The sequence below is a fragment of the Coregonus lavaretus genome (assembly GCF_964263955.1).
Source record: "Coregonus lavaretus genome assembly, chromosome: 7".
In the NCBI taxonomy this organism is placed as follows: domain Eukaryota; kingdom Metazoa; phylum Chordata; class Actinopteri; order Salmoniformes; family Salmonidae; genus Coregonus; species Coregonus lavaretus.
In genome coordinates, this window is record NC_139994.1 from 50,969,730 (window position 1) to 50,981,681 (window position 11,952).

Genomic DNA, 11,952 nt, shown 5'->3' on the forward strand with positions numbered 1-11,952 from the left:
TCCATAACTGAGTGCCAACTTGTTTTGTATGAATAGGGCCAGAGGTATTCCCTGGTAAAACTCAGGGCCCTATGTATAATTGTCACTGTTGCATTGTTTGGGATGACACAGTACCATGTACTTTTATATGAATAGTCCCCTTCTCCAATTCTAATCTAATATATACGGTTTATAGATTAGCATCTATTTATACAAATAGTACAAATATAATATTTATATAAGTTATGAATTTAATATATTTCATCTTCTAAGGTTTGACCTCTTGTGATATTAAAGGACTGAATCCATGTACCAACCATTGTCGTAGAATTATTCTCTGTAGAGAGGTTAGCCTGGGTGCCAGTCTGTTTCTGCTCTCTTGCTAACTCCTTATGGAATTGTCGTGCCATGTTTGGCTCGGCAATGACAGAAAAGGAGTTGGCAAGAGCACAAACAGATCTGGAACCAGGCTATAGTAAAAGGCTATTGTAGTTTCTCTAGTCTGAGTGTAAAGTCCCATGCTTGTATTGGCAGATTGACTCCATTGTTGGCCTCATTACTTTCCTTATTCTCCCATGATTAAACTCAGCATCCTCTTATACCAAGCTATACTAATGACCCATTCAAAGACAGTCTGCATCTGAAAAAGCACCTTATTCAGTATATAGTGATAGACTGTGGTCAAAAGTAGTGCACTATATAGGGAATATGGTTCTGTTTAGGCTGCAATCCTAGAGTGATTTATAGAGGTTGAAATTCAAAAGAAACTGATGTTTTGGGAGAGCGAAATAATGGTGATTAACCTCTCACCACCTGCAGTTAGTCATTTAGACAGAGGGGGGCAGCAGACTGCAATGTATATTCACCTTCTACTGTTATTAGCTCCACTCCACTGGGTTTGTGAGCATGTGACTGCATTACCATTGCTTTCACTTTGAGTTTGAGCTATTTCAAAAGTCTTGAGTAGATACACAACACCTCACAAAATGAGTTTTTGTAGAACACTTTTCTTTATTACTTACATCCTGTAGATAAACTGAATAAACAATTTGTATGTTTTCTTTTCACAATGATAATGGTGAAATATAAATTAATAGATGATTTATGAACTACTTCTATGTTTCACACTTCAACTATTTATGTAGGATTTCTTTGTTTTCATTTTTACATGTAATCTTCCACCTATTGTTAAGAATTCCAAAAAAGTAGTCCATGTTGAAGGTTAACTGTCCTCAACAACACTCTCAAACTGTTACATAACATTGTCTTTGCATTGAATGCTCCTCCTCCTTCTTTCCTCCCTCTCCTCATCTCTAACGTCACCCCTTGATTACTTTCAAGTGCACTGCTACCTAGTAACCCCAGGACTACACTATGTGCTTTGTAACCCTGGGAGCAGCAGCAGGTAAATGCTTAGAGTTGTAAACAGGCTATTCACATATCAATGCACCATTCCAAGACCCATTGTTTTGGTTCAGAGATGTTTCTATGAGAACTCACATACCGGTGGCCTATAATTGGCCTCAGACTCAGTTTACTCTCTCCCAAATACTCTTTAAATGAAATTGTATTGGTCCTGTACACATATTTTGCAGATGTTATCACAGGTGCAGCGAAATGCTTATGTTTCTAGCTCCAATAGTGCATTATACCTAACAATACAAAACAATACACACAAATCCCAAAAATAAAGAAATATCTTCATATAAATAAAGTGTAGTCCCGTGTAGCTCAGTTGGTAGAGCATGGCGTTTGCAACGCCAGGGTTGTGAGTTCGATTCCCACGGGGGGGCCAGTATGAAAAATGTATACACTCACTAAATGTAAGTCGCTCTGGATAAGAGCGTCTGCTAAATGACAAAAATTTAAAAAGTGTAGTGCCTTCGGAAAGTATTCAGACCCCTTGACTTTTTCCACATTTTGTTAGGTTACTGCCTTATTCTAAAATGTATTAAATGATGCTACAAGCTTGGCACACCTGTATCTGGGGAGTTTCTCCCATTCTTCTCTGCAGATCCTCTCAAGCTCTGTCAGGTTGGATGGGGAGCATTGCTGCACAGCTATTTTGAGGTCTCTCCAGAGATCGGGTTCAAGTCCGGGCTATGGCTGGGCCACTCAAGGACATTCAAAGACTTGTCCCGAAGCCACTCCTGCGTTGTCTTGGCTGTGTGCTTAGGGTCGTTGTCCTGTTAGAAGGTGAACCTTCGCCCCAGTCTGAGGTCCTGAGCACTCTGGAGCAGGTTTTCATCAAGGATCTCTCTGTACTTTGCTCCGTTCATCTTTCCCTCGATCCTGACTAGTCTCCCAGTCCCTGCTGCTGAAAAACATCCCCACAGCATGATGCTGCCATCACCATGCTTCACCGTAGGGATGGTGCCAGGTTTCCTCCAGATGTGACGGTTGGCATTCAGGGCAAAGAGTTCAATCTTGGTTTCATCAGACCAGAGAATCTTGTTTCTCATGGTCTGAGAGTCTTTAGGTGCCTTTTGGCAAACTACAAGCGGGCTGTCATGTGTCTTTTACTGAGGAGTGGCTTCCGTCTGGCCACTCTACCATAAAGGCCTGATTGGTGGAGTGCTGCAGAGATGGTTGTACTTCTGGAAGGTTCTCCCATCTCCACAGAGGAACTCTAGAGCTCTGTCAGAGTGACCATCGGGTTCTTGGTCAGCTCCCCCGATTGCTCAGTTTGGCCAGGCAGTCAGCTCTAGGAAGAGTCTTGGTGGTTCCAAACTTCTTCCATTTAAGAATGATGGAGGCCACTGTGTTCTTGGGGACCTTCAAAGCTGCAGAAATGTTTTGGTACTCTTCCCCAGATCTGTGCCTCGACACAATCCTGTCTTGGGTTTTGCTCTGACATGCACTGTCAACTGTGGACCTTATATGAACAGGTGTGTGCCTTTCCAAATCATGTCCAATCAATTGAATTTTCCACAGGTGGACTCCAATCAAGTTGTAGAAACATCTCAAGGATGATCAATGGAAACAGGATGCACCTGAGTTCAATTTCAAGTCTCATAGCAAAGGGTCTGAATACTTACGTAAATAAGGTATTTCTGTTTTTGATTTTTAATAAATTTGCAAAAATGTATTACAATATGTTTTCGCTTTGTCATTATGGGGTATTGTGTGTATATTTGTTGTATTAAATCCATTTTAGAATAAGGTTGTAACGTATCAATGTGGATAGAAAAGGTGTGTACAGCAGTATTTATACAGTATAGGATGAGCCTTGAGTAAAATACAGTATAAACATATGAAGTGGGTAAAACAGTATGTAAACATTATTAAAGTGACCAGTGTTCAATGACTCTATGTACATAGGGCAGCAGTCTCTAAGGTGCAGGGTTGAGTACCGGGTGGTAGCCGGCTAGAACAGTGACAGAGTTCAGGGCAGGGTACTAGGCGGAGGCCGGCTAGTGGTGACTATTTAACAGTCTGATGGCCTGGCGATAGAAGCTGTTTTTCAGTCTCTCGGTCCCAGCTTTGATGCATCTGTACTGTCTCCGCCTTCTAGATGGTAGTGGGGTGAACACGGGCCTGGCTCGGGTGGCTGAGGTCCTTGATTATCTTCTTGGCCTTCCTGTGACACCGGGTGATGTAGATCAATTGGTGGTAATGTTTTCTCATTGCCAGGTCTCCTTTGAAAGAGAGGTATTTTGATCTCAATGGGACAACCTGGTAAAAGAAATGTTCAATTCAAACCACCAACTGAGGTATGAGTACAAACTACGATGACATACGCTACATACTGTAGTCTTTTGTTTAACCAGCCATCAAAACATGTTTTCGCTTCCATACAGGTTAGATGGTCAATGGGTCATAAAGTTGAGTACACACATGCTAAACGGAAAGAACATTACCTCTCTTATTACATCATAATGTAGTTTGACAGGAGAAATTAACCTAAAAGATCAAGACAATGTCCCCTGGACTATCCTGCTATCTATGGACTAAAGGCTGGCCTTGTTGCATACAAGACTAAGGGAAAAATAGAGAAAGAAAGCAACAGAGCAATATACATAGAGAAAGAGAGAGTCAGGGGAGAGCGGGAGAAAAGAGGAGGGAGTCGGTCTCTCCCATTATCCTATTGTGGACTGTTGGCTTTTCAGGGAAAGCCGTAGGACTCAGCATGTTTTATTGCTAACGGTTCAGTGGCTTCCAAGGGAGCTTACAGAACTTGAATCACTGCTTTTCACTGGGCTCCACTCACTCCAAGACCAGAGGAGGGCAGGGGGCCTGCAGGAGAAAGGCAGAGAGATGCTAGCCTTGCCCTTCTTAAGGGCTGATTTAGCTGTTTTTGCTCTCCCATCAAGCAGTGCAACGGCAAAAAAAAAAGAAGACAAATGTGTGTTTGAGGGGGAAAAGGGTGGTAAAAGAGAACGGGAAGGAGAGAGAGAGGGAGGGAGAGAACAATTTATTTTGTGTGTCCTGGCGACTCTGGTAACCCCGTTCCAATACCGGCCAATAGGACAATAGATAAATCACATACTGTAACCAGGAGCACCGGTGATCATCGCTGAGAGAGCTATAGGGGTTACCCTGAGGAGAAGTTACCCCCTCTCCTCTTCCTCCTCTCCTCATCTACCTCCATGTTTTCTCAGAGTCAAGCTATAGGACTAGAGGACATTCCTTAAGTTACAGGGACCATCTCCCCAGCGACAATGGGCCATTTGTTGGTCCTCTGAGCCCAGCATCGAGGCCCCAGGCCTGGCTAGGACGAGTCTGAACACTAGCCTCGTTTATACCTGGTGCTAACATGGGTCCTTTGTCCTGATCGTGTCCATATTCTGATTGTGCCCACATTTTCAGAAATATGTCAACACATGGTATTAAAATGTGTCTCATATCTGTCCACTGTGTGACCAGATTTCCTGGTGACTCCCTGTAGGCTATGCAAATGATTTGACTGCTATTCTTTCAAAATAATATTTATTTCTTAATTTTAAGTCACATATTGATGCCATAAATGGTGTAACCTGTCAATGACAGGATAATGAAGATGTAATGGTTTCACTGTCCATACAGTGAGAAAAACGCATGTAAAAATGTTATAAATTGATTTGCATTTTAATGAGGGAAATATGTATTTGACCCCCTCTCAATCAGAAAGATTTCTGGCTCCCAGGTGTCTTTTATACAGGTAACGAGCTGAGATTAGGAGCACACTCTTAAAGGGAATGCTCCTAATCTCAGCTTGTTACCTGTATAAAAGACACCTGTCCACAGAAGCAATCAATCAATCAGATTCCAAACTCTCCACCATGGCCAAGACCAAAGAGCTCTCCAAGGATGTCAGGGACAAGACTGTAGACCTACACAAAGCTGGAATGGGCTACAAGACCATTGCCAAGCAGCTTGGTGAGAAGGTGACAACAGTTGGTGCGATTATTCGCAAATGGAAGAAACACAAAAGACTGTAAATCTCCCTCGGCCTGGGGCTCCATGCAAGATCTCACCTTGTGGAGTTGCAATGATCATGAGAATGGTGAGGAATCAGCCCAGAACTACACGGGAGGATCTTGTCAATGATCTCAAGGCAGCTGGGACCATAGTCACCAAGAAAACAATTGGTAACACACTACACCGTGAAGGACTGAAATCCTGCAGCGCCCGCAAGGTCCCCCTGCTCAAGAAAGCACATATACAGGGCCGTCACATATACAGGGCGGCAGGTAGCTTAGTGGGTAAGAGCGTTGTGCCAGTAACCGAAAGGTCACTGGTTCTAATCCCCGAGCCGACTAGGTGAAAAATCTGTCGATGTGCCCTTAAGCAAGGCACTTAACCCTAATTGCTCCTGTAAGTCGCTCTGGATAAGAGCGTCTGCTAAATGACTAAAATGTAAATGTAAACATCTGAATGATTCAGAGGAGAACTGGGTGAAAGTGTTGTGGTCAGATGAGACCAAAATCGAGCTCTTTGGCATCAACTCAACTCGCCGTGTTTGGAGGAGGAGGAATGCCGCCTATGACCCCAAGAACACCATCCCCACCGTCAAACATGGAGGTGGAAACATTATGCTTTGGGAGTGTTTTTCTGCTAAGGGACAGGACAACTTCACCGCATCAAAGGGACGATGGACGGGGCCATGTACCGTCAAATCTTGGGTGAGAACCTCCATCACTCAGCCAGGGCATTAAAAATGGGTCGTGGATGGGTATTCCAGCATGACAATGACCCAAAACACACGGCCAAGGCAACAAAGGAGTGGCTCAAGAAGAAGCACATTAAGGTCCTGGAGTGGCCTAGCAAGTCTCCAGACCTTAATCCCATAGAAAATCTGTGGAGGGTGCTGAAGGTTCGAGTTGCCAAATGTCAGCCTCGAAACCTTAATGACTTGGAGAAGATCTGCAAAGAGGAGTGGAAAAAAATCCCTCCTGAGATGTGTGCAAACCTGGTGGCCAACTACAAGAAATGTCTGACCTCTGTGATTGCCAACAAGGGTTTTGCCACCAAGTACTAAGTCATGTTTTGCAGAGGGGTCAAATACTTATATACCTCATTAAAATGCAAATCAATTTATAACATTTTTGACATACGTTTTTCTGGATTTTGTTGTTGTTATTCTGTCTCTCACTGTTCAAATAAACCTACCAATGATAGACTGATCATGTCTTTGTCAGTGGGCAAACGTACAAAATCAGCAGGGGATCAAATACTTTTTTCCCTCATTGTATCTGTCTGCACTTGTAAGATATCCAGACACAATGGGTGCCTATTAGCTCAGGTAGGGGGTCGGGAAGATCACAATCAGATCACAATGCATCTTTTAGTCGTCTACACCTGTCTGAAAACAATCAGAATGTGGACAAGATCAGGTTAGAACCAGGTATAACCAGGGCTACTGGCTGCATGGTGGGGAGATGAAGGGTGCTGGTGGAGGAGGGAGGAGATTCAAGGGACGGATTGGGGGGGGCTCAGCCCTGCCCTTGGGACATCCTGTAGCCTACTGTGCTCTGTGAGAAACACCCAGTTGATTGAACTCACCAAGAAAACACCAATATCTAACTATGTATTATAATACCTTTAATACACTGGTGGCTTGCAAAAATCCCAGTATTCTGGCACTGCAGATATGATTTCCTCCCAGAGCGTCTATGATCATAGCTTCCTCCCAGTGTCTGACTGTGGATCGTGGTTTCCTAGCTGTGCGAAGTCACACACACTGTGGCGCCAGTCATGTTGCTCTAGGGACAATGGCGGCCATTGTTTTCTGATAACTGCCCAATCCCAACCAGGAAGTGAAGTGCTCAATGGATGATTAATTGATTCAGTCAGCATGACAGATCTGGGAGTAGTCCTGTGTAGCTCAGTTGGTAGAGCATGGCACTTGCACCGCTAGGGTTGTGGGTTCGATTCCCACGGGGGACTAGTATGAAAATGTATGCACTGGATAAGAGTGTCTGCTAAATTATGTAAATTAAATACTGTAGGGAGGTAATTCCTTTACTGTGGCCCATGATAAAATATGAATTCAAATCAAGCCAAATTCGGCAAGCAAAGACGAAATGATTCTGTTTGAAAAAATGCTGAAAACCATCAGATTCCATCTGGCCCCACCAGGGTTGGAGTCACTTCCATTTCAATTGCAGTCAATTCAGAAAGTAAACCAAATTCCAATTCCAAATGTTCCTCATTGAAGAGAATTGGAACTGGAATTTCAGTGTACTTCCTAAATTGACTGGAATTTTGCATTTTTCCAACACCTGAAACAGCTTTTTCCTGCAATCTAGAGCCATAATCATTATGCCTAATTCTATGTATAAAATATGTCCATTTGTCTGCTTAGGTTATCTAAGCATACCACTTTACCTGTTCAATTGTCATTTTAATGAGGGTGTCATTCTGACTGTTGTAACTCACACATCTCAGTAAGGTGCACTAACGTGACTAGGATATTACATCCAAATTACAACACAGTACATGGGATCATACCACACATCATCAATACAGGCACATATCATGGCATCATAATTAATACACAAATATAATGATATTATCATAAGGTGCCAGATTACATTTAAACCAAGTATTTTTCTGCATATCTAAGCATACCTCTTGAACTGTCTGTATCCTCCTGATTGGAGGTTTTTTTTAAGAAACTAAAAATGCTTCTCTGCATCTCTGCTAAAATCTGGGTAAAAGATTGAAAGGAATATGAGAGTTATTCAGTACATGTAGTAATTGCTTGCTTTTCTAAACAACAAAAGTAATATTATCCCCACAAGGATTTTATTAAAGATTGATAGTATTCTAATTAGGTGTATCCTGTTTTTAAATTACATAACAAACAAGGTTTATCTACTGACCTGAACAATGCGATATGATTCAACACAAGACTAAAGTATTATAAAGAATCAGGTGGATATTTTGGTAACACTTTACTTAAAGCATCCACATATACTGATGTCTATCTTGTTATAAGCACATATAAGCCTTTATAATGTTATTAACAAGGCCTATAATGTAATCTTTCTCTATACAAATGCATATCTATGACTACAAGGACAGGCATCCCTAACTGGAAAACAAGCTCTAAGAAAAGGTACATTATCGTCAGTTGGACAACTGTTGAAGGTAAAAGATGAACCCACTGTGTCTCTTGGCAGTTCCAGGGACCAATGTACAAACAGTTTAATCTGTTCAATAATGTGTGTGTGGGAGGGGGATAAGGCCTGGGAAAGTACAACAGGTGTAGATAGCAACGTTGGCATTCTGACACTGAACAAATAGTTACGGTCAGCCCGATATGAACTGTACCGTTGTTTTTTACAGTATCGACTACCGACCCGCTCGAGGAGTAGCCAAATCAATGGGCGTGACATAACGGTAACTGCCACGGGAGGAGTGGATGCGAGAAGAGACCTACGCATCACCGGGCATGGGACACCTCCCCTCGCGCGCCCACCATCCAGAATTTAACTCTTCCTTCCCGCACACTCACTACTACAGTATTCAAGGCGAGGCTCAAACTATAACAGACAACAGGTGGAAAGGAGATAGAGAAGCAAAACTTTTTCACAACTCAGAGATTGTGTTTACTGACTCCGCTATTCTGCCGCGTAAAAGGAACATATGTAGGTAGACCTAACTTGAAAGGATAACGAAAGCAGGTGTAGTGAGAAAGGGGAGGCTGCAATAAGAGAACCTTCGCCTTTGGACACACGCACACAAAGGATTCTTCGTTTTTTTTCGCCAACAGAAACTTATTTATTTAGGAATTAAAATAATCCACATAATCAAATTTTTTCAAGATGGCAAACTCGGGAATTCAACTTTTAGGATTCGGCCTGTCACTCGTCGGTGTCATTGCACTCATCGTGGGGACCATTCTGCCACAGTGGAAGATGTCTGCGTACATAGGAGACAACATCATAACGGCGGTTGCCATGTACCAAGGACTATGGATGTCATGCGCTTTCCAGAGCACAGGGCAGCTCCAATGTAAAATATACGACTCGATCCTGCAGCTCGACAGTAAGTATAGATGATTTAAAGCGGCAATCAGAAGTTGAAACAATAAGAAATCGCCCCTGTTGGTAAAAAGCTGATGGATGTGCCTGGAGAAATACACCCACTCCCAAATTCATAGACAGAGCTATGGATACAAGGACTGACCATCCATGATATCAACATTATAGTTTTAACCATGTTTCAAGGCTATATAGTGTTTGTTTACATTTACTTTGTTTACAAACATTGGAGTAAAACAATCTTATCTTTTCGGTTCTGATGGGGTAGGACAGTTGAAGTAAGCTCATGAGGCGTTTATAAGTTATATTCTTCAATAATTAATGGGTACATATCATTAATTTATCAGTCAAAAAATTGATGTAGCAACTGCAGATTGCCCCTTTAAGCAAAATATTTATTTTATGACATGCTCATTTTTTCTTTCACTGTCTGTGACTGTATGTGCATCCTGTGCAGCACTTTACTGTATATCCACTATTATCTAATTATCAAAGGAGGATTTCCATGAAGATGGTGACTTCACTTGTGTCGGGAAGTCTCATGTTGTACCAGTAAGTGGTATTGATTGACGGGAGATACGGGTGAGCAGACACCTGAGACAGTCAGTTGAGGTTCCCCACACTCCCCTTTACGGAGCAGTGCTTCCTCAATACAGCACATTGGTGCCACTGATAAAGGTGTTGGCTCAGAGCTGTTAGTCATTAATTGCCCCTCTCATGGTTATTCTTTAGTAGCACCCTTCGTGTTAACATACAGTGGGATAGTGTTAACTTCTAGCAACCTCTCACCAACCTCCCCACCCACCTCCACCCCTCTGCTGTATATTCTCACACGGCTGGGTCGCTCCACCCCCTAAGTGGTAAGGCCCCTACTGGCAGGCCCCTGCCCATTCATCACCCACTGTACCTTGGCATAGAGTGGGGGCTGCCTGGGGCTCCAGATGCCAGAGACGACCTGGTCCTAACGACCTAACGGTAAACAACCAGAAGAATACAGAACACAGGAGTAGCCATGGCGACAGCAGCACAGTACCCTATACAGGAATTTTACCCCCCTCCCTCCTCCTCCCACTTCGGTTCGCCTCAGACCCTTAGGGCACCACGATGACGAGAACCTGGGTGTAATTTGATATAACTCCCCATCTACTCCTATTGGTTTCTCTGGTCATAGTTGTTGTTGAGAGGGGTTCCATTGAACAGAGATGCTTGTTCAGATTCAGAACACTTAGGGGGGTCCCAATTTTAACTGGTTGTAACTGCACCTCCTGACAGCTAGCAGGTTTTTTTTATTTTTAGAAGGGTACAAGGGGGTCAGTGGTACAGGGGGCAGGGTACATAGGTGATGGGTTGATATTCAATGGTAGCCCCAATATGCATGCCTGGTGAAAGGACCCTCATTGTGTGTTTAGAGTACAGCAGAAGATTAGTATTTCTTCCTTCCTCTCTCCTCCTTATCACCCTCTCCCTCTATCCCCCTCTCTTCCCCACACTCAATTGCCCTCTCACCCACCCCCATCCTCAAATAAAATAAAATTGGTCACATACACATATTTAGCAGATGTTATTGCGGGTGTAGCGAAATGCTTGTGTTCCTAGCTCCAACAGTGCAGTAGTATCTAACAATTAACAGCAATACACACAAATCTAAAAGTAAAAGAAAAGTACTCTCCCTCTCTCTCCTTCTCTCCATCCCTCCCTCCCTTTCTCAGGGATGAAGGGTTTTGTTTGTGAGCTCAGGGATGGCCTGGACTGGCACAGACTGGTTCAGGGTGGACTAAGGAGGTACTCTCCCTCTCTGTCTCCCTCCCTCTGTAAGTTTTATGAGGGAGGTGACAGATTAGGGTGTCCAGACAGTAGCTTTCACTGCCCCATTCCCCTCAACAAAAGCAGATGGAAGAGAGAGAGCGTGAAAGAGAGAGAGCGAGACAGAGAGAGAAAGGGAGAGAGAGGGGGAGACAGAGCAAGAGGGAGGGGGTATCTCAGGGTTTCTCGTCCAGGAAAAACACACATTAAAGTATCGTGTCAGCTTCATGTGAATGTATTTCACATCCATTAGACACGCACATTAAACCCCAGTGATGCATAGAGCTGTGTGTATACAGTCACTTTTTTAAATCCCATAGTTTGTGAACATCATACTGTATATGATCCACTGTTGTGGTTGGATTGTGTTGATAATGTATATTTTATATTTGTTCACACCTTTTGCTTACTTGCTGATAAAAAGCTAACGTTTTTTATTTGACATTTGCAATATATCCCCAATGCCTATAAATGAAAGCTTTCTATACAATATCCTTCTATAACTGTACCACATCTCTCTCGCTCTCTCTCTCCCGCTCTCTCTCTCTGTCTCTCTCTGTCCTTCTCTCTCTCTCTCTCTCTCACTCACACACACACACACACACACACACACACACACACACACTACTTCATTCTCTCATTCTTTCACTATCTTGTTACTCCTTTCCCTCCTCTCCCTTATCCCGCTCTCTCCCCTCCC

The 11,952-nt window shown here is 43.1% G+C and overlaps 1 protein-coding gene across 1 annotated transcript in view; it reads left to right on the top strand.

Annotated features, from left to right (window-relative positions):
• The first annotated feature begins 8,893 nt into the window (after positions 1-8,893).
• cldn7a (claudin 7a) overlaps positions 8,894-11,952 on the top strand; it is a 10,305-nt gene continuing 7,246 nt past the window's right edge. Inside the window, exon 1 of the mRNA XM_084165823.1 lies at positions 8,894-9,453. Coding sequence (XP_084021949.1) covers positions 9,231-9,453 — 223 coding nt within the window. The 5' untranslated portion in view covers positions 8,894-9,230. The remainder of the gene's footprint in view (positions 9,454-11,952) is intronic.